This window comes from Anser brachyrhynchus (genome assembly GCF_964034855.1).
Source record: "Anser brachyrhynchus genome assembly, chromosome: 2".
In the NCBI taxonomy this organism is placed as follows: Eukaryota; Metazoa; Chordata; class Aves; order Anseriformes; family Anatidae; genus Anser; species Anser brachyrhynchus.
Genome location: NC_137695.1, coordinates 139,810,509 through 139,837,653, shown reverse-complemented (window position 1 = coordinate 139,837,653; position 27,145 = coordinate 139,810,509). Strand labels below are relative to the sequence as shown.

Below are 27,145 nucleotides of genomic sequence, written 5' to 3'. Positions count from 1 at the left end.
AGTGCGGAGCTTTAAATCTCTCTGTTGTGTTTGGCATGTCAGGCAATGCTATGTTGAACGGAGGATCCATTACAAGGATAACGGGCAACTTGAATCACTGGTACACGCACAGAGAGCCAGGATTAGTAAGCATGTAAGGGTTGCTGTTTTTTTCTTTCCCCGTGACAGGTGTGAAAATCCCAGCTTTGATTCACTAGGGCGCTTCTCCAGAAATGCCTCCTGGTGACAGCGACGCCTTCAGGAGTCCCTGTCCCATCCCTGCCCTTGTGCTCTGTTATTCTGGCCTGGTGTGAATCCTCCTGCAGGCAAAGTATCTCGAAGAGCAGGTGCAAGTGAAAAAATAACCCTTGTTTTCTGAGTTCTTCAGACTAACCAGGTCCATGCTCCAGGTGCTAAGGCAGCCCACAGACCTTTGTGCTGGCACAAGAGCAGGGAGAAGGTGTGCAGCGAGGGCTCGACCTCGCTCAGCAGTGCTGCCACCGAACCTCAAGCCCAAGGAAAGCAGAGCTGGTAGCTGTGACCAAGCTTTCCTTTTCTACATTTGGACTTTTCACTGATGGCCCAGGCACAAATTCTTCAGCTAACAGAGCCACAGGGTGAACTCTGTGCTCCACGGGGATGGTTCACAAAACTCTAGTTCTTATGAATCCAAAATTCTTGAGAATTGTTTAACCTAACTCTCCGAAGAGATAAAAGCTAGAGCAAAACATTATTTTCTTCAGGCTGAGAACTACAGGACTGGAAATCTCCCTGATCTGTAACAGGGTTGCTGGATTTATAATTCATGGAAAACTCCCACTGAAGTCTGAGAGGTGAAGTGACTTGAAAACTGTTAGTGAGAACACAGAAAAAGGCCACGAGCCCAGCCGAGTGACTAGCCACGCAGCACAGCTGGTGCAGATTAACATACTTCACATTTCTGTGTTGGGCACTTGTGCCTCCCTTAGAGGCCAAGGAGATGAAAGACAAATTCAGAAAGATGCAGCTACCTGTGTGAGAATATGAACCTCGTTTGACTGGTGATTTGCAAACCCTTTCAGATCCCTACTCTCGTGAAGGGAGATTATTCTTCCCCCAGTACTTCTGTTTCCACTGGAGAGTATTACAATTAGCTCCAGCAAGCGCAGGTGAAACTACACACTGTCACTTCAGCTCTTTGGCTGGGCTTGGACCCCTCACTGGGTGCTACTTACCTGCACTGCTCTGATAATGAGCCACCTTGGGACTACGTTGCCTTATATGCGTATTTCTTCATATAAGACCTGCTCTTTCTCAAATCTTACAGCCCCATCTATACCTGCTCTCAAGTTATTGATTCTGATGTACCAAATAAATCTGGGAGAAAAAAATCTAGTACAGCTAAGCCTGGGAAAAACAGCAGAAGATTTTAATACCCAGTGACTCCTGTGGCAAAGACAGGATTGTCAAGTGCGTAGGTTCAAATGGAGCTGTGCTCCATCAGCACAATCCCAGATGTAGGGTTCCTGATGGCAGGAAGTTCACCAGAGCAAAGGCGACGCTGGAAGAGGCTTGGCCTCCAGCCAACACAGCCCAAGTTGCGAGAAACACTGAGCAGGAAGAGAGCGTCCTCCAGCTTCTCCGACTCCGCGCCTCTCCTGGATTTAATTATTTAACATAGTTTTGTCACCAGTTGAAAAACATTTTTTTCTTTCAAATCTTCCCCTCGAAATGGTTGAAATTCCTGGATGATATTAAAACAACTAACCACAGTAAAGGACAGGAATAATCAAAGCAAATCAGTATCTCCCTGCAGGAAACTCTCCAGGCTTCCAGCTGGGAAACCCAGGTGAAACTGCAGCAAAAGACAGATCTTTATGTAGCTCTTGTGGCTGTCCACTTCTGCTTGATGGATTGATAATGTGAATTTGGTCAAGTCCTTGAGTCAAACAGATACGATCCTGTGGTCAGTGCTGACCTCAACATTACTAACTGAAGACTTAATTAAAGGCAGAATACGTTTACATTTATTCTACAGAGATACCAATCTCCATCCCGTAGTCTTGTATGCTTCCCCTGGTTCAAGCACACCATCCTCACCCACAGAGAAAATTCAGGTTTATGGAAAGTGTTCTTAACAAGCTCAAATGAGTCTGACATAGTGGCATAGATAAGAACAGCTGAGCTCACTTCTACACATTGTTGCCTTGTTGGCTCACAAACTAATGGGGGACCCTCAAAACGTGTGAGTTTGAGTTGCATGGCTTGGTCCAACCCCTGGTTTCTCCAATAAGCTTACAGGACAGAACTCAGGAGACTGAAGGAACGGCAAATATTCTGCAGAGTGCCCAACTGTGGCAGTGTGGTGCGTTATCACATATATAGCTCTGCATTGTGACTGTACACAAAGCGTATTTTGTGGACAAAACCACCATATGCTCATCCTTACCTTCATGCAAATTTGACAGCTCTGCCTAAACCACTGCTTGAATGTTACTCAAGTTAACCTGCACTGAACTGGAAAATAGGAGCTGGACTTCTGTTTCAGCGCATATGAAATGCGACTGTGGCAGTACTCTCTAAAGGCAGTAAAAAAACAATTAAAGGAAATAAACAATTCAGCTGGGTCAGCTGGAGGATGTCTCTCCATGAGTTAATTTTCTAATTGGGTAGGAAAGTTCTGAGGTTTTTTTCAGGCTAATCTCACTCTGCAGTGAGTACAAGCATGAGCTTGCCTATGTAATGTCTCTGTATTTGACCCAGTGCATCTTGCATATTTGTTTGTGATCCCAGCCAGAACAGAAAATAGGAGCAGAAGTTAAAAATAAACAACCACAGCCTCGCTACTAGAACATTTATGAACTATGCAGCTTGGCCAAGGACCAAGAAACTTTCTAGCTTTTTTGCATTTTATACACACTTGTGTCCTAACCCTTTCTTGAGACAGTACCCAGTTCTTCCTCATTTTTATTTTCTGCTTTTATTATTATTACTAGCATTTGCTAAAATGCCTCCTTATATACCGGCAGGTGTGATGGTATCTTCTCCCATCTGCCCCATATTTGCACCAGCATCAAACAACTGACTTGGTCTGAGCCAAACAAGTTCTCTGCTTGAGGGCAGAAGTCGCAGAGCATTAGTAGTAACCAGCTACTAGAACTGTTACCTCTTTTCAGGCCTTCTTCTTTCATTTGTTTCAGAGGGGATGGACCAAACTCCTCCTCCACGGGCCGGAACATCCTCTTGACCAGGACACTGCTACTAGAAAACACACAACAGGGGCCACGTCACGGTAAAAAATGTGCTCCCAACAGAGAAAGGACAACAGCAGCAGTTATGACTCACTTTGTACTCTGGCAAAAACTCCGCTAGCCACTCAAGTAACGACCAGAAACTGCACAGATTTAGCTTTTGATGCTTATCTGAATTCTCCAAGCCTCTCAAGTTGCCTGGACTGACTGGCTGGGACAGGTGACAGGAAAATATACTCTGATGTTGCATACTACTTGGAAAACACCAAAGGCTCTTAACTGCTTAAATATTTAGGCATGGGAAGTTGGGGGAAAGAAGCAACTAAGAAAGGAGGTGAAGCCGTATTTACACATTGGTTCACCTCCTCTTTTGGGTCAACGAGACGGCCTCAGAAAACACTGAACACGTTTCTAAAATCCAAGGTCACACAACCCAGAGAGTTTCAAAAGGACTAACATGTGGGACCAGATCCAGCCCAAAGCTGAGAGGCTCTACACAACGGCCCTGAGTAACTGAGTGTCTCCTTCTAGTCTTGGAGGACAGAGCTGAGGCCAACGTGGTTGGTGCAATTCCACCGTGAGCCTTATGAAGAACACCAGCTTCATAAAAGAAACAAAAAATGTCTCATGTTTTGAAGTCGATGTTAGCTGCCGGTGCTCAGCCACCGCCTACCACAGGCCACCTTTTGCAGGCGTACATGAGCTCAGTTTGTGGGTGGTCACTTGGGATTCAAACGCCTTACAAAAGTATAGAGGTTGCACACATCACAATTAATATTGGATGAACTTCAGCCAACCACTCTAAAGCCCTTATTTCGTGGCCTCTCTTAACTATTCTAGGGACTTTCTGCAATTCTCCAGTGCCTCCAAAGCCAGACAGTGGCTGCTCCCACTTCCAGCCTTCCCCTCTTCCCAAGATCTCCCATTCTCTCCCTATCTCCTAAGGTACTGGGGCGTTTTCTCTGCATTTCCTATATTTGTTACATGCACACGTGTGCTGTGAAACAGCCTCCAGGAACAGGGCAAATTTCAGTGCTTCATTAAAGAATTCATTTTTTTTAAGATGATTTGAAAACTCATATAAAATGCACTTTATTATCAAGTATATTGTCCTGACCCTGTGTTGAACCTTATGGCTCTTCAAACCATTTTACTTGAAAATGAAATAAAAGAAAGAAGTATAAAAAGAAGCCAGTTCACATGAAGGAAAAGAAAGATACCACAAAATAAAACCTTCCTGCTATCAGTTACACATATTATTCACCTACCATTAGTGATGGGAGAACATAAGGGAAAGGAGAGAGAGGGGACCAGTTTTATCTGATTTCAAGTCTTTATGCCTGTTTTCTATGAGATCGAACTGCTAACCACAAAAAATTGTGAAACAATGTATGTCTTACCCTTCTCTCTCATCATCTGTATTATAGTAAACCTAAAATGAAAGAAAAACAGAATTATTCCCAAAACTCAGACACCTGCTTAACAGAATAACTTCAAATGGGAGAAAAGACAAGTGGTTTGCAGTTTTTAATCTGTTAAAAATCCTTCTCCTTCTATAAAACACAAACATCTCTACTTCTTATTTTGATCTTGATAAAGTGCAGCTTGGAAAAACTGCTGTTGAATATCATCTAGTGGAAATATATCAAAGTATTCTGACAGACATTGTCCTCTCCTCTGTTTTGTATCATTTTCCAATTATTTTACAATTCTCTAAATCAGATCACTCCTACCTAAATTATCCTTAATACAATTTAAGCCACAACACTCGCAGGAGTTTTGTAGGTATTTAATACTGCCTGAAAATCTAATTAAACAATGAGGACCAATATTAAACCACAGGCCTAATGGAAAAGCAATTGCTGATGGTACAGATGATATTTCTTGCACAGGCTGCAGGCAGGAGCAGAAGCCCAGATCATTGCTTTGTGTAAATCAGTTTAGCTCACATTCACTGGGACCAGGCCTACAACAGCCGGAAATGTGGCTAACGGCAGCAGCAGAGGTATAAAATCACAGTCCATTGCCAAAGGCTTTACACAACAGGCAGCCAAATTCCTTTACGAGATGCCTGCACTGCGGTTCCAGACCAACAAGCGCACCAGGACTTCAGCTGCTGAGCGTGCACGGGGTGAAGGCACGGCACTGGAGTCTGCTGGGGTAGAGGGAGGAACCCCAGACAGGTTCCCAGTGCTCACTCTGGCAAGATGCAGCACACATCCGGCTGGCACTGGGAGCTTTGACTTCTGAACTTTACAATTAATATAGCTCAGAGATGTGTGTAAAGTTGAATTCTACAGTATCTGAAATTGGTTTTTAGTCCAGGAGCTGAAAGTGGCTACAAAACACCATCATAATAAACCATTCTTACATCAATTGATACACACCATAATTTAAAAAGTTCCGGATAGCAAAAATGCTGATACTGCAACCTGGGCAGCAGTAAAAGAGAGGGCTGAACATTGCCTAAGAGCCAGAAAAACCGGGGTATCTTCAGTTAGTTTAGAAAATTATTTACAGGGTTACATGTACTGAGGAATGCTTCCACCTTCTCCTGTTTTGAGACAAATCCTCATTCTGATTTGAAAGCCATGAGGACAGAAGGTACCCAGCACTGATATGTGAGTGGGCGTCATTCCAATTTTGGAGAGTAAGTCAGTGACAGCTGTGATTGCAATGTCTGCACTCTTTGTGCTTTGCTCTACCACAATCCTCACGGCTTTAAAATAAATGACGATTCCAACTCAGCGTAATTTCATCTTCATTACCTTAATATTTTGCAGCAAGATGCATGTAAAATTTCATCATCTACAATTCGTCTTTATAAACACACGCAGAAAGGTCTCATTCCAGTCCCTGAGAGCCTAATAAATAACAGGCTCATATTCAAAAAATTGTCAGAGCTGACCCTATAGTTCAAGTTCGCAATTTACCACCATGCAATAAGTAGGTCTTTAAAAAGTCAGCTCAGCAGAGACTTCCTCATACTTACGGTGATAATGAGTCCATGACTTCAACACTAAGCCAATACTGAACATTAGCATGACAGATTTTTACTTCCTATACTATCTTGTAAAGCGCAAATATTTTCTTCTAAAGAATTACCAGGTCTCTAGGTAGTGCCTACAGAAAACGGGCAATGGTATTGGAGGTCTTTAAAAGACGTTTAGATGTAGCCCTTAGTGATATGGTTTCGTGTAGGACTTGTTAGTGTTAGGGCTGAGGTTGGACTAGATGATCTTGGAGGTCTCTTCCAACCTAGACGATTCTGTGATTCTGTGATTCTGTATTTGGTGAGCCTGCTCTTGACTTCTTTATACAAGGAGCTTGGTCTTTGTTTTCAGCCATCGCAGTGAGGGAGATCTCTTTTACCACAAGGTGGCACTTCACCTCATCAAGCCACATAGCACATTCAAAAAAAAAACAACAACCACAGACTCAAGTCACAAAACAACCTATTTCAAAATTCCTGACTGCTTGTTCCACTCTTTCTTACTAGCAAAAGAATGACAAAACCACAACAAACACAAAATAGTCTGTTACGAATGAAGTATAAACTCCCTCTTTTTGCACCCAGAAATCAGAAAGGCATTTGTCTCTTGCAAGCTCTTTGCTAAGTGACTCACCAAGAACTGCATTTACCAAAAATGAGAGCTGAAACAAGCAGCCACCAGCAAGAGTGCTTTGTTTTTGTAAAACCTGCCTCAGAGCACGTGCAGCTGGACAGCAGGTGGGCACCTGCTCGTCTCATTATCATTTCCTACCTGTCCAGTTCTTTGTAGGTTTCCAAAATGAACATCTGGTATGAAGAGAACTGGCTGGGAATCCAGGTCAGTCATTGTTTTGAAGAAGGTGATATCACTCTTCTTTTGCAGAGGGAGTGCACTCAGCTTCCCTTCAGCTGCTAGGAGGATCACAAAGCAATGTGGTTATGAGAGGGGACACATTAAGGGTGACTTAGTCCAAACCAGGGAGGGCCATCTTACTCACAGTTATTACACGAGGTTTGGGATGCCTGGCCTTTGCCTTTCTTCCTGTTCTGCTTCCTCTCTTCATCTCGGATTTTCCTTTCTGCTCCCTGATGCAAAAAAAAGACAACCACAGATATTAGCCTAAGAGGAATCACTGCAAGCATCATCGCCTGCAATGTAGCTGAAACTACAGCTACAGGCACATCAGAAATGCCAAAACAGAGACCGGTTATCCCATCACAGCTGAATTCCACCAGGTTGTTGGGGAATGTGCAAGGCCAGCCAGCTCCGTATCAAGCATCTGTCTCCCAAACTTGTGCTGGCACACCCAGCAGCCCCCAGGGCTTGTGCCAGTAAGAGGAATAAACCCGTGTGCGTCACTGCAGCTGGCTTGGAGATGGGTCTGGTGGCTTGGGCACCGTGTGGGTCTAGAGCTGGCCTGTCGCTGTCACACCCAGCACAAAGGGCATCCTGAACCCAGCACCTCAGTAAACGACGGAGGGCTCTGTCCAAATACTGTGCGTGTGTACTGACGTAAAGCACCTGCATGTCATCTTAGATCACGTCTATGTTAAGCTCTTCCCTAAACTCTCAACCACCCACCTTGTTCAGGGGCAGGGTAGCTCCACTCCGGATAGCTTTGTAAAGGCCTTTGAGGTGTGCCAGTGGAAGAACTCTACTCCAACAGCTTGTTTGCAGTGCAAAGGCTCATACAGAAACATGCAGGCATTTCAAACAGGGAAAAAAGCCCTGGAGAAACTGGAAGGCAGTGCAGCACTACCCTATTAGGCCCTAGGAACTCCTGGGAAGTTGCAGACTTCTGTTATGTAAATACACTCTCAATAAGTTTAGAAAATAAAAGTTGTTATTGACATAAAAAGCAGCAACACCTCCTTTGAAGTACTCCTAATTTACTTTATAAATATGAATACAGTCATCCTGTGAAGTGTATTAAAGATCCATATGCTCCCAGACAGTCAGCATGCAAAATTAGAGAACTTTTGCAAATTAAAATTAGAAGTTTCTGTAAAAGAAAGTGGAGGGAGGGGAAAGGGGGGAGCCAAAAATATTCACTCAGGAAGGAAAAATTCACACAAGAGCCAATGAACAAAGCTTGAAAAGAAGGCAAGAAAAGATTTGCTCATGGCTGTGATCTATCAATGGCTTTCCAGAGGCTGGAGGAGGTGGAGTAAGAAACATCTTTTAAAAAAATATGAGGATATCTACCAGAAACATTGCCTTCAGGTCCAGGCTCCAGCCAGTGCTCACGGACCTCAGCCACAAGTGTTTCATCAACTCCAAGAGATTCAGAGCTGTGCCCTTAACAATATTGTTTTTAAGGGTTCCTGTTCTTTAACAAAGGGAAAACCATGCCCTACTGCCCGTGTCCTGAGGAAGGCTGACCACAGCCCTACCTTTCGGTTTTGCAGCTCTGACTGCTCACAGGGGCAGCTGTGCACATGGTAGCAAGTGGGAGTTTCCTCTCAGAAGAGCAGAAGCTGAGGAGGCTTTAGGTTTTAACACACAATAAGGAATATATGCTTTGTAGATTTTCTTTGATTGTCTCTGTAGCTACGACCCCAAGAAAGCTTGACAGCTTTGTCACTAGTCCCCCGGGACAGGGGCAGTGTGAGCGGGGCAGCTGTTCCCACCTGCCGGCACTCGGCTGTGCCACAGCCACTTCAGAAAGGCAGTGTCGGAAACACCAATAATTTGAAGCAGGTTGTAGATGAAGCCCATTAACACAAATGAAAGGTTCTCATTAAAAATGACGCAGTGCAGGGGCCACCCAAGCCTGCGTGACGTATCTCATTGCTGTAGGTGCGGAGACAAGGGACCACACCAGGATTTTTGCATACCAGCATTTCTGCTGGACCATTTTCACAGCTGAGTCATATCTAATAAACCAGAGTTTGCATATCAGGACAGAAGAAATAATCCTCTTTCAGGGCACTATAAATTAGGCTCTGACCAGTCAAATAACAAAATGAGTTTTTCATTTTTCACCGATATCTGGACTCTGTATGAATTCAGATAGTACCTCCACTGCCAACCAATAGCAAAACCCCTCTTACGAATTTCATCTGATTCAAAAGATATTTTTTTCCTAGTCTTCAACTCATTTAAGACTATGTCTTGCACGATGTTAAGCGCTCTGGCTCCAGCCCAGTGAAGTCCTTACCATCACAAGAACCACTCCCATCACCACTATGAAGCTCATGTGTGCACCTCCTTCTAGATTAAGGCCAAAGTGTTCCCCGTCGGGTAGGACAGGCCCACAGACTTCAGCTGTCTTCTCTCTGTAGCTGAAGACTTACAGGTAATTAGAATTGCACTGTGCCCTTTAACAATCCATTTACTCTACCGCTATCCAAACTGGAGACAAGATGGCAGGCACTGCATGTACTCAGAACAACATGTACTTCGGAGTAAGGAAAACAGGATTGATTTATTTTATTTTGGAACAATATTACGGTATTTGGCCAGACAAATGCTTCTGCTTCTTTTTAGCAAGGCTAATCACATAGAGAAAATCAGAATGTCTCTGAATTCCTGGTTCCTTCATACACGGTGGCTACAGCATCTTGCAATATATAAATATAAATAGGCCTGGTGGCAAGTTTCCCTGACAACCTACCTAAAGAATAAAAATTATATTCCCTTATCATAATGTAGCATAAGAGATCTGCACATGACAAAAAGATAGCGAGAGCAGAGAGAATTGGCACTGAGAAAACAAGATGTGCACTCTAACAGCTGCTTTGAAGACTGTCTACTGGAAAATAAACATGGGCAAAAGATTGGAGAATGAACGGGGAGCAAACAAATGATTACAACCTTCGCAGCCCTTATCTCCATACATTTATGTTACATAAAGCACACATTGGATCCGAGTCTGTGTTGCTCCCTAGTTTATATGTAACAAAATACTAAAATTCAGTAAGTGCCCAAGTAAATACTAAGATATTTGTAATATGTGCCACTTAGCTAAATGCAGCTTTATTTCTTCAGAGATACTCCTTCCACAACAAGCATGCTGTGTTTCAGCTGAAGGACATAATTTATCAGCAAATGTTTTTCTTAAAAACTAGACACGTTTACCTGTGAATTAACTAGGTTAATGTATAAACACATCTACTGGTCCTAAAGAGGCACCATGGCTGCAGACAGACCATTTATAAGAACACTATCAGGAACAGAAACATTTTCTCTTCCACGTTTCAAACTAAGATACATTTCAGCACTTAGGTGGGAGGAATTTACTGTGTAGCTCCCCTAATCCAGATAATTGTAATAAATTAGGCAGTTTTCTCATCAGCTTCTCTTTATGGTTGTCAGATGGGGGCATAACGATGCAATTCATCCTTCTAAAATGTATTAAACGATTATATGTTTGCTGCTTTTTAAAATGGCCCCATAATACTTTTTTTTTTTTAATTAATCATGACAAAGAGTTGGGTAAAAATTGTCTTGGCTTCGTTGCCTTTAGCAAACAGGCAGTAAATCCTGCCATTGTCACTAGAGGGCGAGGAACAGTCTTGGAGGAGAAACAGAACCAGGGACCCACCATTACCAGCACCACGTCAACCAGTGCCAGGATTTATTTTGGTGTCTTGGAAAAGATGACCATGTCCAGCCCCACCACCTACCTCCTGCCAAGTGCAATGTGGGGATGATTTCTGCACGGTTCCTGTGCAGAAAGAAACACAACTGCCGTGCTGAGCTGGCAATCAAGCTTTGATTCTCCAATCGTTTATTTACTTACAAAAGCACAGTGACTAACTGATGTCAGTACAGGTACACCAGCACCAAGCGAGGGCTGAATCAGGCCTCAAGCTCTCTCCAAGTGCCAATGAGCACAAATTGTCAGTGAATTGACCTAGATACTTTTCATTCATTTTCATTCGTTTAATTCATCTTCAGCCCTGCATTAAGTTAAAAAGCTGTGTGTGTGTATGCATGTATACGTTTATATTATACAGATATATATCCCATTATCAATACCCTGGAGCCCTCCAGTTCCTGCTTTCAATATAGTTTTGATATGCATAACACTTTGACTACCCCTGTGATCTCTTCTTCTACTTCGAGACAGTTTTGATTAAAAGTCTTAACATTCATTTCCTGCTTCCTCGTCTGGATGTTTGAAGTACCAATTAAGCCAACAGATGCAATGAACATGTATTATTCAAAATCTCCACCAGTTGTGGCTACAGGTCACCCTTGATGAGTTTGTGTTCTGAATTTCCTTCCTTTTTTTTTTCTTTTAATAATTCAAATTTTTCTAATTGCTTTTCAAAAACAGGTAGATGAAAATGACTTGTTACTTTGATATTTATGGAGCTTTTAACATCCACCTGTAGCCTCAAATCTCTAAATATTTGACATTCAAAGTTACAATTAGAAGCATAACACTTTGACTGCAAGAAGACCTTGGTGCATACATTTACATTCATTACTTTCAAAGTTTTTGCTCCAGCAATACAACTGACTGATTAGCCCTCAAGATCTTGTTGTCAAGACAGCAACAAGGGAACTAACTGAAAAAGGGGAAGGAGCAACAGCACAGAGACCAGGAACAGCTGAACTCTTGCCCTTTCCATTAAAAAGTTAATGCTACGTCTTGCCTGGGGCATGGCCTTTTGCCTTTCTGTTCCCATCTGTAAGATGGGAAGACTAATTCAAATAAATTTCCAAGTCACTTAAATAGATGCAGGCTCCTGAATCCCTGAACCTTGACTAGAATCCAGGCACCAACCCTCCCTGGAAGATCTTTCCCAGCAGGGATAAAGTCCATTGGCTGCCAGGTGTTAAACACAAATGAAGCATGGTTATGCTACACATCTAAGAATCATCACAGAGATAACATTTCTGAGCAACTGTTTCTACCTGGTGTGAGGAAAACCATTGCAAAGAATAAAATTATGCAGAAGAAGTGAGCAAAAATCAAAAGTTACTGAATCACAAAATGGGACTGGTTAACATATTTTTGCAGTTGCCTTTTAATAAGAAAGCCCCAGCAACAGGTTAAGTTTCACTGAAGCTTCCCAAATAACTGTAATCGAACAGAAAATAAACCATTAGCTGTATCATTGGGACTCATTTTTTTTTTCTAGTGTATAGTAAAAGACAGATAAGCAGACTTTTAAGGAAAGGTGCCTTTTGCCATCAGAGACCTCTCCACAAAGTTTGTGTGTTACCTATCCTGGCTGTTAGAGACAGAAGGGATAAAACCATCAGACTGGCACTCGCAGGAACCTATGGTCAGTACTTTCCAAGCAGAGATCTTTACCTTCGTGCACTCTGCGACTATTTTGATGTTCCTGTGCCGTGACCTACAACATGCTGTCTTTACACAGTCCAACTATATTGCTCACAAGCCAAGGAATAAGGGCCAAAGAGGCTGCAAAGCAGTAAAATAATTGGGTGATAACCTGCCAGATTCACAACAGAGCTGGATCAAATTCTACCATGAAACATATAAATTGTTTGGGAAAAAAAAGTAAGTAGGTCTAAATACAGCAATAATAATAAACGGTCAACCAAGTGTCTCCTCTACCCAGGATAATCGTGCTTTCCACTTACCTTATCACAAAAAACCTTGATCTGGCAGTAGGCTCGGTGGATGGGTTTATTGCTGCGGTTGTTGTAGCTGTACGTATCTATCTGAATCATCAAAGGAAGCCCCTTTACTCCTTTTTGCGAGGAGAAGTCTGTGCTCAAGCAATTCACGGTGATGAAAATCTATGTGACAGAGAGATTACTTTAAAAATGTGGTGCAAACAACTATTAAACTTCTGGAAACTCATGACAACAAATGGGGAAATAAAAGCAGATATCTCCCCAAAATATTTTAATTCAGTTAGTTATCTCCATTCTGACAATTCACACATTTATTCTCCACTTCTCTCCTAAGTCCAGCAAAGATGCTTCCACCTTGGGAAGGAGGACAGACTTTTAAGATGTGTATCAATGCACTACCTTGGATCAGGAGATTGCATTTGAGGTGAATCACCTGATTATCCCAACTTACCATGCTGTGGTTCACACCAGAGAGCCAGAATGCATAAGCTGGATTCTTTCTGGAAGAGTCAGAGCAGATGTGTCCCAGAAGCACACCTCACATGCTCCAGCTGCTAACAGTTGCTCAGTCCGTGGGAACTGACTAAAGATAATCTCAGATAAAACCTCCAAAACGTGTCTCACGTGGATGTAAGGTCTTTAGCCCTGACTTGTTCCACCCTACAAACCTGCTTCGTATGTTTGTACTATTTGTTAATACAGACATAGCCAGATAACCTTGCGTTGTCCTTTCCAGCCATCTTTTGGTCTGGCTTGTTCTTCTGACATCCCATTACTCAAATTCAGTGAGTCCAAGCCAAAGTCCTTCCCCTTTTTTCACATATTCTCTTTGCACTGTCATCAGCAGCACTCCATCCTCCAACCGATCAACAGATATCCCTGACCTCACTCTAAGGGTCCTTCCCAGTCTCTCTTCTTTTTCCAACGTGCATCTCACTCTGTCTGTCAAACAGGAAAGAAATTTCTCAAATATTTCTGAAGCTTCTGCCCACCTTTGCCATGCCCTTGGTTCCTGGCAACCCCTGCTCATCTTTTCTTCAGAAACCTGTCTCATGCTTTCCTTCTACACACACGAATGCCTGCAGAAAACCAGCAGTCACCTCCTGTTCTCTACCCACCATCCACACTATGGGGCGAGGACGTGTTCGTACAGCACCTGGCGGAAGGGTCTCCCACCACCAAGTCTATTTCGGTGCAAAGAAAGCTGTTACCATGATCTGAATTACCACTAGGATCTTTTCAGTCAGGACAGTGTGCATGGAACATGAGATAATGCTGTATTAAAAATGCAATTGTTTTTTGCAGCGAGGATACGTGCTTTACATAGGAATTTTTGCCAGTTGTGTATTAACCTGGTTCTACTTTTCACTTTTTCTTGGTTTAAAAAAAATGCACACAAAAATAAAACAAGCACTGGGAAGTAAGAAAAAGGACAGAGAAAACCGCCAGTGTGTATTTTCTGAGCCCTGCTGATGTGCAGCCTGCTCCGGCAGGATGAGCACAGTAAGGCTCAGCTCTGTGGGGGCTCCTGACCACCGCTGATGCACATCTCGCCCATGCACATCTCACAGGGCAGATCTGAGGCCATCAGGCCCCTGGGATCTGGGAAGATTCAGGAATGAAGAAAGCCCTCCCCCTCAATCCACAAACAGGGCTAAAACCCAATACAAATGAATAGAGCGCAAACACCCCTAAGAGAAAGGCGACCTCAGAAGAAAGGTCTCTGGTGCAGCTAGTAGGGGGATACTTTACCCTAATGGCAGAAGTTACATTGCAGTCAGTTTTTTTTACGACGGAGCCAGAGCAGCTTATTTGCCTGACCGAGCTAATGGCACCTCCGCATTTCTGCTCCTGATTGTATCGCAGAGCTGCATTTACAAATGAAATGGTTGAACTTTAACTGCGGGGAGAGGAGGAAGGCGGGGAAGGGCCCTAGGTGAAACTCTGATTTTGAAACTGATAGTGTTATTTCTGTTTCAAATTACAACTTGGTCTCCTCCAGATCCAAAGGTAAGTGTGGATACGGGTGCACATGCCTTTGAAATATGATGGCCTGAATTTTCTTTTGCCTTAAGACTCCTTTACAGTGTCAGCGCAGTGCTTTAAAGTATGTGTGGCAGTGCTTTAAAGTATGTGTGAACACAGAGCAGTGGAATGAAGTCTGGCACAAAACAACCCGGTCTCGCTGTGCTTTAGCTCATCCTTCTGCATAGGGATTTTCCAGCTGTATGTTAAAACGTGAGAGGGGATGTCTAGGCTCTGCATTGCCCCAGCGGTCTGTGCACCCACCACCCCTGCTGCACACTTGGACAAAAAGTTAAAAAAAAAGACTTTGTCCCACCTTCATCGACCACATCCTCTCTCTATCATCTCTTCCACTGCCTCCAGACACATGGAGCACAGTAGGAGCAACTGGGGAAGACAGACTTTATGGTTTCAAGAGTCCCCATACAGTAATAACAGATTACTCAGCATGAATAATAGATTGATGCTGTGAGATTCAATATCCTAGTCCTGACACCGTAATACATCAGGATCTCTCTGAGGAGCAATGACTGTACTTTCATGCGTATGAAGTGTACGATCCTTTCTGTCATATCATTTGTGCCTCACAGAGAGACAGATGGATTCAAATTAACACACATCATTTTTTTGGGAAGAATTTTCTCCCTCCGCTGTCTTCTACTAGCTCTCCTTCGAAGCACAACACTGACTGGATTTGGAGAAGGTGGGGGGGGGGGGGGGGGGCAGGGTGCAGAGGGAAGGGGAGGAGGGCTTAAGTTGTGTTACTTGAGTCGACTTTCAGGTTTTTTACCGAAGATTTGCACCGGGGACCCGGGCGGACCATTGTCTCTGCCCCTGCCCTGCCCAGAAGCAGCCACCATGCCAGCTGCCTGCCCAGCGCGGCCTACGCTGCCCTCCCCTCCCCAGCGCAGGCCCTCGGTGCCACAGGCAGCAAAGCAGCCTCACAGGCACCTGGGGAAACATAAATCCCACACGGCCTCGCTGGGAAGACACACGGGTTTAAGAGCCTTCTTCCTCTGGCCTCTTGCACGGCAGGGCTACGTGGCTAAAAAACATAGAGTTAAGTAAAACTGACAGTAGCAGAAGTAGAAATCACCGTGTTTTTTTTCCCCAGGGCCCCATCTACACTTGACTTAGAACTATTTTAATGGATGTGACTACGGCTGTACCTGAATTCATTTACACACTTTTTTTTTTTTCCTGCACAAACTGGATTTTAGCAATGTTTTGCTATCAGGAACAAGTTCGGGTTGTCGTTATAGCGATGCCTTTTTTTACAATGTCAGCATATCTCAGATTAGAGCAATTAATGATAGAGCTCCACCCATCTAGTCTCTAGCTCGGGCATGCCATTGGCAATGAAAAACTCATTTGGAGAAACATTTGGTGCCTGAGAAAGTTTCAGCAGTGGCCTAAGATAACGACAACGTTTCTGGTTGTTACAGAGCATGTCTAAAAGAAGCACCCTCTCTTTCGGGGAAGGCACTCCTCTACGGTGTAGCTGTTATTATGTGGATAGCTGGCTGTTTGTTAAACACTGCACCATAATCAGCGACCTACAAGACACAAGCACAGTAACCTGCCTAAAGAGAGAGCAAGGCTCCAAAATGCATTTCCCCTTTTACCATTTAATCCAGCCAACACGACTCCTGCTGTGGTCTCCCAGCTTATGCACTTTAAAGGTCTACAGTTATGAAACCTCTAATGTAAGCCTTTTATTACTATTTACATTTCTGGCTCCCATCAACTCAGAAAGAGCCATGGGCAGAAGGGAGGGAAGAGTGTGTTATAACACAGAATCAGAAACTTAAGGCAATTTTTCTACTGAATGCTGGCAATACACAGAAACTGTGCCTGGGTGACTGGTCTTTCCAAAATCCTAATAGCCCTGTTTTAAAAGGGTTCGTCCCTCCAGACTGTAACAACAAAGAGTTAAATGACTCGTCTCTTTAATAACTCACATCAGTCCCATCATTCCTCCCATGCACAGAAAGTGTGGTTTTATAGTTTCTCCTGCCAGCCGTTACCTTATAAATCCCATACAAAGGTAAGACCTTTGTTTTATTTCAATACAAATGTCTCTAGCAAATGTTTACACTACTCTTTTGAAGCTTCCTCAACCCACACCACACCCCGGCAACTACATAAAAATGCCATTTGCCTTGAATCCCAGATGCATACTTACTGAACCATTTGTATACACTGAAATTTCAACATTATTTGCTATCACAGCTTAACTCTTCTTTAATATATAGAGATGTTTGCATGTGTGCATATATATATATAAAAGATACATATGCACGTATACACACAGATATGGCTTATTAAAGCAGCTGCCAAGTATAATACTACATAATTGCTGGCACTAATTCCCCAAAATAAAGTACTTTTCCTCCAACCTTTAAATTTTGAGAGTAGAGAAAATATTAATTTCCTCCCTAATGAAATGAAATTTGATGTAACTAAAGAAGGAAATGAATAATTAAGAACAAAATAAAGCTTATACTATTCAAAACTCATCCTACATATCCCTATCAATGTTAAAGAAATACGGATTATCACAATTAAAATCACTGCTAGAGACTGTGCTGTTTAATCAGCTTCATTTTACAACTGTGCCCACTGGAATCACAGCTCACTTTGGCCCACGATGTCTAAGAACCTAATCCTGCAAATCACTCACTCATTGAAAACACAGCTTATTACTGTATGCTCTATGCCAAAACTCATTAAATAACTGGAAAGGTTCCCAGGGGCTTCAGCATGCTTTGGATTAAAGATCTACATTTCAGTTAAATATAGTAGGACAATGATTGCACGCAAGTATACACAACAACTGCACGGCACACAACTACTGTACACACCAAAAAGCATGTGCCAGCACCCACATGAATAGCATATCTGCCAACATGCCTCTTTGCTGCATGTCCAAGTTGCATGGCTTTGCAGAAATCAGTAATTCCTTGCTATCACTGAAATTTATGTCTGCCCGCTTCGAGGTGACAGTTTTCTTCACCGAATGGTTCACTGAAGTCACAACTTAGAATTAAGGTCGAAAAGCGCTGCCCATAAAAATATACAAATAAGCCTTGTTTCCTTGTAACCTTGTTTCAAAGGTTACATCATCCTAGCCATTTTAAATTAGCAAAGTATTAATCATAGAGAAGGCATATCTCAAAGAGGTGGTATGATTTATTACAAAAATATCCTCATTTCACCAGGAGTTATTCTGCTTCTTAATTACCTTCCTTGAAAACTAAATTCTGCCAGCAATAAGACTGCAAGCAAGCAGAGGTATGTCTATCAAAAAAAAAAAAAAAGAAGCTGAGCTCTCTGTTCAAAAGCCTCCACTAAAACTTTGTCAGGCAGCCAGATACTGCAGCAAAATCTTCAGTAGGGCAGCAGCAAGGCAACCAACTTCCATTTAGCATATCATAAAAAGACTTTTAAAAGATGGTTAAAAAGTCAGCCAGTTCTTGTTAATTGTTATTTGTTTCCTCACCTTCCTTTAAAGCATTCTTTTAAAAATACCAAACGTGGTATGCAGGTTCAACCAAAGGGAACCAACAAATCACCATGCCCATAAATGCTGCGTATTTATACATAGAAGTAAATACGGGAGTGAAATGAAGATGGACCATACAAAAGGTGTTCTGCACTTCCTACCGCTGCTTCCTTATTGCTCAGTATTTTTGTTCAAGGAAGAGTTTGACGTGGCTGCAGACCCTTCCCTTCCCAGTACCCCAGATCTGAACCACAAGCCCCAGGGTAACCTCTAGGCCACGGCCTCAGCAGACAACCATGTCATCCTAGAAAAAGGTCTCTGCTCCCCCAAAAGGGCCCAAATCTGCTCTCCTGGAAGACAAAGGGAACTGTTGTCACCCACTTCTGGTACACCTGAGGAAACATTAATGGAGTGACTTGTGTGCTGTTTCCCCTAGTCCCCGAACAGCAATGGAGGTATTATTTCACAATTCAACAAGTGCCGTAAAAGATCTCTTTCCTTCCAGCTCCTTTCAGAAGACAAGGGCACAAGGAGCTGGAGGCAACACCCTAGTTCCCTCCGTGGTCCTGAGGCGACAGAGACACCTCTGTCTGCATACTTTGAACACTCATTTCTTTCACACAAGACCCAGCTGGGATGCTGCCTTACAAAACTTCAGCAGAATGACTGCTAACGGGCGGCTTCTGGGTGTCGCACTCGGGCTGTCGTACCCCATCCTGCAGGGCTCCCAGGAGGAAGGTATGGCTCAGCTCGAGTGTGGGAGGAGAAAAAATCTGGATTCGAATCAAGTGCCCTCCAGGTGGAGTACGCAAGTGAGAAATCCGATGCTGGAGATAAGTCTTCCTGGATGCAGGATTTAGTCTCCCGAGGGAGATGGGGATATTTGGTTAGGTGAGCTCTGTTTCTCCTGTTTGATTTTTAAAGATCGCTCCCCTGTGCGGTTCCAAGGCCTGGTCTGTTTTTTTTTGTTTTTTTTTTTAATTTCTTCCCGGGCCAGTAGAGCGCTTCATCACATAACGTCTCAGAGGCCCTGGCAAGAACTGCTCTGTGCCGCTTTTGTCTGACTCAGAAGAGAAAGGTCTTTGTGCCTGTGAGGTTAGTTTTAATCTTGAAATTGTGGTGAAAAGGGAAAACAACACTGAGCAGAAACAATGGAGCCAGTTTAAAGATCGTCGCTCAAAATGCTTAAGAAAGGAGAGTCTGTAATTAGGGCTTGAAAATCTTCGTCTCTCTCGGATGAGGTAATTGCTGGAGAAAAAGCTGCCTTCAGTGACGTGACTCGGAGTCCACAGCTTTCAAACACCGCAGGGGGATCCTATGGGAATCCCCACACTGCATGCAACTGGTTATTTTATTAAAGCCTCCAACAAGACCAAGCATGTGTGTACGTGTACACGGGGGGGGGGGGGGGGGAGTCTTCAGCGCAGGGTGACAAGCTTACCAGTACAACCTGATTTATGCTTGATAGCCCAATACCAAATAACGTTATGAATCCTCTTAACTTTTATCAATACATTTGCAGTCCACGGTCCTAAAAGATCAGATATCTGATAACAACCCCCCAAAATAAATAAAGATAAGCCAATACACATTTTAATCACTGCTTCCTGCAGAAATACAAGTGACTCTCTTAAATTTCACTCCTGACAATTTTTTTTTACTCCAGCAACAATAAGTCATTGTTTTAAAATCTTCCTGTGCTATATTTCTGGTGGTCGTAGTGAAAGCTGTTTCCTTAGTGTTTCAGCAGCCAAGGAGGGAGCGATGTGGATGGTGCAAGATTAGAATAAAATGGCTGACACTGTCCGCCTGGATATGACTTTCTTGCTCCTAGATCAACGTGCTGTGTTGTTAGACCTGGTGGCTGCAAATGCAAGTGGCATCCCACTGCCAGCCCGGCAATGGGATGGACGGTGGGAGGAAGATCACCAATGGGAGGAAGAGATGGCACTGCCATGCATGCCCTGGCCACGTTAGTGCTTCTGTAAAGGCCCTTGTGAAAGTCCATCATGTTGGAGATCCCAAATGAATTGCCACATCTGATAGCATAATGACCACGTGCACACAATGGTCATCTGTTGTGACTGCAGGGGACAACATACTGCTGTGCTTTGAAATGGAATCACATAGTAGGGGATATCCCATTTGAGATATCCTTAGCCTTCCTTGAATGTTGGGCATTTTGTATTCAACATGACAACAGTATCAGGAGTTTGTTCTGTTGGACGGTGTTGGCTGTTTGTTATTTCCAAGTCCCTGAAAGTCCCGTGTTACCCCCACTCATTTTACACTGACTAATTTCCCTTGCTGTTTGCTTTCTGGAGGCAAACTTGTTCTTATAATTACCTGCAGCTTTTCATTTCTCCTGCACTAGGTCCACGCAGCTAAAACACTCTGCTACTCTTTTGATGCCTTTATCTATAAGGCACTTCTTAAGGTGCTCTGATGTCCTGGTTTATAGGTTCACTACAGCAGTCACAGCCCTGAATGTAAAACCCCAAGTCTGAGGGTATTTGACCATTTAAAAGTAAAATTTAAACAAAACAAAACAAAACAAGCAAACAAAAACCACACACATCAGTTCTCAAAAATAGGCTTATTTCCCCTTGCAAGGACAGTCTGTGTAACACTATAAAAAAATGGCACAAACACAAGGAAAGACAGTCTATCTTACAGAGACAGTCTATCTTACAGAATATTGATTACTGGAGATGTTAAAAGTGTAGAAAGGAAGATGCTAATTTAGAGAATTGGAAAATGTACCTTGTGTTTGACACTGACTTAGCAAGTAGGAAAAATAGCTTTTAATTTTTCTCAGGCTGTGAACATTTTAAATGGGCAATCACTGAGAAGCCACTAGTAAGAAACTATGCTCTGAGAGCCCCACAGGTTTTCCTCAGAACCAGACCTACGTTTATTTGACAGCAACACAGATGTGACCGTCATCCTGACACCTTTAACACACCATCTTGGATTTTCTGGATGGCCAGAATCCCTGGTGCCAGAGAAGGACCACAGATTTGAGGAGACAGAGCTCTCTCACCTCTTCCGACCCTTCTTATTATTTGGTTAATGGGAGAGAAGTGGAACAGTGACAGAGGATGGATGGTACTTATAAAGTGACACCATCTGCATGGCTTTTCCTCACCTTTGCCTCCTCATTGACATCCCAAGTAAAGGACACAGCATTGAACGCGATTTCTTCGATATTCCCAATGGTGTTAAAACTCTCCTTGTAATCAGCTGTAAGAAACAACAAACAAAGAATCTCATGAAAAAGTTTTGAACTTTCTCTTTCACATTTTGTAGTACAACTGCAGAATTGCCCTTTGCTTTTTCAGTTGGGCTTTCTAATGCATCAGAACTACCTATTGTATTGTAGATGCCAAGTTTTTAGTAAGCTTAATTGCAAAGAGTTAATACACTGCAACTTGAGTTCATGTCTAATACATTCCTACCTAATGTTCTTGCAAAATACTGCTTGCTTTCAAAAAAGGAATCACTGTGACTGTACTGGAAAAGAGCTCATTAGCTTGGCCAAGGAATGGCCAAAATTGGAAAATTAACTAAAAGCCATTTAAACGTTTAAAAAGAATGTTTAAAGCTTGACATAAATAAATGACATTACAGTAAAGCTAAAGAAGCTCTCTAACAGGCTAGCAGTTATCATTGGAGGAAATAATCAGCAGGATACATGTCTTGCCCAATGGTTTCAACTTTCCCAAGAACTACTGCACTGGGGTTGGACCTCTATTTTAAAAAATAAAAATAATTAAAACACAGAGATCCCTTCTCCAAAGTGTATACGATACTAAAATAGAAAACAAAAAATGTAAACAATTTTTAAATTGTCTGAATACAAAATCAGCACCCTCTTCTCATATACTTCTCACGTACAGTTGATGTGGTATTACCAAATAATTAAAAATACAGAAGGAATCAAAAGCAAGAGGGAGGAAGTCTGAATTTCAAAGATGATGAAAGCATTAAAACAACAACAACAACAAAAACATTAAGAGGAGAAAACCACGTAAGGAAGACAATTTGCGGCTCTTTATAATCGAAAAGCAAGGCAGGCCCACTTTTGCACTGCCTTTGCCAGCCAGATTAACACTCTTTGTTCTCTTTGATGACAGATTAAGAGAAAGACCCTGTTTATAAGGAGGTAATATCTGCTTGATTAAAGGAACTTCCATATTCTTCAAGAAAATGCGCCAGCTTTCTCTGGACCCTACACATTTCTGTTGAGGGCTGCATTTGGACTCAGTGCCAAAGGACTGAAGATACATAATGCTGCAATCTCTATCATTTCAACTTTTGCCCAAATCTGTGCTTCAAAAACATTGTGATTCTTAGCTTTGCATTCAGTTATCGTAGCTTTGTATTCAGTTATAGAAAGAGTATGTTTTTGTATTCTAAAAATGAGAGAATCGAATGGTTTTGATATGCACTTCCTTTGCCCTTCTAAAAATAAACTATTGGTCTCTAAAAATAATTTATAGGCAATAACTGCTTTAAAAGCACTTATAACAAAAACACTCTTGCAAGAAGAATGATTTAGCATGAGAGATGTGCAGCTAGTACACTTTCTCTCATCTGAAGTGCAGGGATGGTGGCATTTCACTGAGCAAGTGAAGCCATGTTCCTGGGATACCTGAGTGACTTGGGCTACGTTAGGAATCCACCGTTCTGACCGCAGGCACGGTACAAGACATTTGGTGATGCAGCAGCTGAACACGGTGTTTGAGAGGGCTGGCGGGCTTTTCATTCCCACCATGAACTCAGATCCCCTCTCTAACTGAAGTCATTGGCTTCACTATCTAAATTCAGTGTGGGAATGCAAATGAGAGGAATTAGAAGACACATAAGTAGTTTAATATGCATGTGCACACATCCACCCACCCCTTAAATTTATGATTCACCAGAAAGTGCCTCCTGTAACTGACTGCTGCATATGGGCGTGCTGTGTAGGTGCACTTTGGAAAGACATGAACAAGATGTCTTGTAAAGACACGTGTTTTCTTCTCATAAAAGGCTGTCAGAACCTAGCATCCCACCAACCCTTCCATTCCCTTCCCCCAAGACATGCCCCCGCTTCCTTAATTGCCGTACACAAATCTCCTGGATTGTGTGTGTGACGTGCTGCTGGAAAGCAGGATTCCATTCCATTCCCTTCGATTTACACATTATTAAAGGGAGATCCTTTGTAGATTAAACAAGCATTTACCTCCAAGGATATTTGAAAGTTGTTAGTAGGACTATTATTTTTCCTCTTCTGCTGCTGTGAGTTACCAGAAACAGAAAATTGGGGTTCTTTGGTATGCAAGAAAACAGCTCTACAGGAAATATTTCCTAGTTTGTTGGGTAAGTTCCATATTAAATAATGGCAAACTTCAACATCAGGTGCTAATCATTTTCTTGCATTACGTACCATTGTAGTAGGCTTTTTATTGGGCAGATAAATAATACAAACTTTCCTAGAAAATACATGAGTAAAACTTTGGAGCACAGATAACTCCAATCTAAAGCTTCCATACACACTCTTTATGTTCATGTTTGAAGCTGCTCCAGTATCTGTCAATTTATGGTACTGATTCTGAAAAATCAATATTTGATGTAATCCAATATTGTATTCTTAATTCGATTTTATTTAAAAATAAAAAACTAGTGACCCAATATCACAGCACAACAGTGTGGAAAAGTCAGCAACATTACTCATTTCTGCTGGTAAAAACAATCAAAGTGCCTCCTTCACAAAAATCTATAGCTGCAAAAAGCCAAAATTCAATAGAACATCTTTCCTTCTTGCTTAATAAGCATCAAGTGTCCATGCACAAAGGACTTACATACATTTAAGTATATGTTTACCCTATTGGTATCAGTGCATCTTCAGATCCAGTACCAAATCTAACCCATTCAACCACCATTCCAACCAGAAAGTGCATCAGCCGGTACGCAAAACAAATTACAGCAGTGACCCCTGCACGTTCAGAGTGAGGGATTATGGCACTGTGTTTCCTCTGATCTCCAGAATATAGCTACAGAAGGCAGACAGACAAACCTGTGCCACCGAGGAAGCAACACAAGCAGTGGGGTTATTCCTATCTGAGGACTGAATAGCTGGCACTCCAGAACTACCACACCTCAAATTCATTTGATCCTTTGTCTGCTAAGAACCAAGTCATGTCCTAGAATAAAAGCGTATCCATAAACAATTAAAAAGGATCCACAGATGTTAAACATATGCTACAAACATTAACTTAAAATAATACTAATATTGTAAAGTTTGTGGAACAGGTTGTACATGCTCATGGCTATTCACAAATAGTTTTAAGGGAGCCTAACACATACTTAACCTTCTATATACTCTTGCTAGTGGGGGTGAGATCCCAAAGAACTACCAGAAGATATTGCCAGACCACCCCCTGAAGATGGGACAGGTCTGATACACACCCCCGCACTTAGCAAGCCTCTCCCGCTGCCTGCTTAAATGGTTCCCCTGGGAGTATCCTGGCATTTGCTATCTCACCCATGGACACCCAATTCTCCCTGCTAACTGCAGGGGGTGTGGACATTCAGTCCTTCACAGGAGCTCTTCAAGCATCTTGGGCTGAATTCTTTACCTAAAGGGAAATAATGTTCATAGAATCACACAGTGATTTAGGTTGGGAGGGTCCCTGCTCAGGGCAGAGCCAAATTCCAATGTGGATGAAGTTGCTCTGTTAGATCATCCTATGAGAAAACTGGAAGATTTTGCTAAACGCAGCTTGATGCTTATATGGGAAATGCAGTTGGAGCCATTCTGTCCTAATAAACCTAATATCCACAGTCCAAATGAAAGGCAATGTGCTTCAAAAAAAAAATGTACTTGGTAAGAGCTAAGGCCATATTTCAGCTGTTCTCAAAACACTACCATTGAGCAACATCCAGGCCTTTCATCTAAAAATTCTGTGCTCTTACAACTCTTAAGTCTGACTGGGAGTGCTCTATCAGAAACTCTTACTACTCTGTACTGTGTTCATGTGTGCAGTAAATAAAGAATACAAGCCACAGTGCCTCAAAAGTGAGCACAGACTTGCTCCATCTCAAATTAATGGAAACGAAAAAGACAATCATGTTAACAAAGGTGAATACGCAGCTCGTGCACAGCATTTGTCTTGCAGAGCACTGCTTTACAGCACACGTTTTAAGCCGAGCTGTTGGGTAAGGGACTGACGTGTGCTGTACACCATGGGTGAGACTCTGATGAAAGGAGAGTCGGAGGGTGTTGGCACAGCAACAGAAGGAGCTCCACAGCACATACCTTCGGAGGCATGAGTACTGCAAGCTTGCAGGGACTAGAACAAAAACAGGCAGCCTTCAAAAACAGCTGTGACATGACATACTTGCTCTTTTAATGTGTCATGATAGGAGTCATTTGGGCTGGGTTTTACTGCCTTAACCACCCCGTAGAACAAACATAAATAAATAAATAAATAAATAAACAGAAGTTGGGGAACAGACAGAACCATGATGGTAAAACAAGAGGTAGTGAGGAGATGCAGGAAGAGCTGACCCATGGCTTTGACCTAACACGCTGGATTTATGCCAACTTCAGTGCAGACTACAGCATTCAAAAGCCAAAAGGCACAGTATGAGTAGGGCCACTTTGGGATTGCTTCCCAGTGCTATCGTTCAGTCACCCCTAAATTCTTGCAGTGCTCTCCTTGGTGCTATCTCCAAGTCACCCTGATCCCACCACCACCACCCCCGCCCCCTCTCATTCCTACCATTCAATGGTTTGGTTCCCTCAGGCGGTGAAAACAAGATAGACTTTGTCTGCTTTGGTCTAGCCGTCTCCTTTGACTGGGATCGGCTGCAGATGGCTGCTGTGTAAACTGCACGTGGGAGGGGAGAAGTGCTTGATGTCTAGACACTCCCACAGATTTCGACTGCAGGCTCCTTGGCAGCAGGTACGTGTTCTCTCCCTCTGCTCAAATCTCCCAAGCACGCGGATAGGGCAGTTGTGACTGAAATGGGCTTGTAAATACCTTAGGTGGGATGACAGCAAACAGGTCTCTCAGGATAGCACACCAGAGCTCAGGGTTTCTCCCTTGCTTCTCTCCGAAACCGACAAGACTCAAAAAATGGGAGGTGAAGGAGTCCCAGGAGCTCATTTGCTGTCACCATCATGATGGCATCTTAACTCTAAGGCTGGGCTTACACAATACTGGGGCTCTTGCAGCACCACAGCCCCAAAACACTCACATCTTCCTGGTCTGGAAGGCCTCTCTGACTAGCTAACGTAACTGTTACATGAGCTCTGACTGGGTCAAAGAACAGATCCACCTTTGAGAAGCAAAAGGAAACAGACAGTCCTGAGGAGGCACAGACATAGATTTCCCAGCAGCAGAAGAGGGAACGCTAACAAATACATGTGCACGTGGAAGATTTTCTCTGTGACTACTGAGGACCATTCCTTCTGCATGGTCTCCTTCCTGCTTCATAGACCGTATATGCAACGCATGCATGCAAGCCATGCACACATTGCCAATGCATCCCACTGCATCCTTGTGCAAGGTACCAGAACTTTCCACTCTGCAATAGTCTCCAAAACATCTTCTCATACTCACCAATGTCAAGGACCCTCTGCTTTGCTGTGTGTTGCCGAGAGTGCCAGTATTTCCAGTATTTCAGCTGCTCATCTCTGTTTTTATCCTCACTAAAAACAACCATGACCACGCTCTAAGAAAATCAACAGCAGAAGGTGCATTAGTTAGTAGGTAATTAATAGGCAAAACCACGAAAGTTAAACTCTCCCATATGCCTCTAATGCTGATCCAATCACTGCCCTCCCACAGCACTTGGATTGT

The 27,145-nt window shown here is 42.9% G+C and overlaps 1 protein-coding gene across 4 annotated transcripts in view; it reads right to left on the bottom strand.

The window, feature by feature from the left end:
* GRHL2 (grainyhead like transcription factor 2) overlaps positions 1-27,145 on the bottom strand; it is a 62,199-nt gene that overhangs the window by 8,505 nt on the left and 26,549 nt on the right. Inside the window, exons 7-13 of one of the 4 annotated variants that reach the window (XM_080583189.1) lie at positions 26,906-27,017; positions 21,442-21,536; positions 12,767-12,925; positions 7,200-7,287; positions 6,974-7,113; positions 4,610-4,641; positions 3,125-3,219 (exon numbers count right to left, since the gene is read on the bottom strand). In XM_080583189.1, coding sequence (XP_080439315.1) covers positions 3,125-3,219; positions 4,610-4,641; positions 6,974-7,113; positions 7,200-7,287; positions 12,767-12,925; positions 21,442-21,536; positions 26,906-27,017 — 721 coding nt within the window. The remainder of the gene's footprint in view (positions 1-3,124; positions 3,220-4,609; positions 4,642-6,973; positions 7,114-7,199; positions 7,288-12,766; positions 12,926-21,441; positions 21,537-26,905; positions 27,018-27,145) is intronic. The other 3 variants (XM_080583191.1, XM_080583190.1, XM_080583192.1) reach the window with 3 other exon arrangements.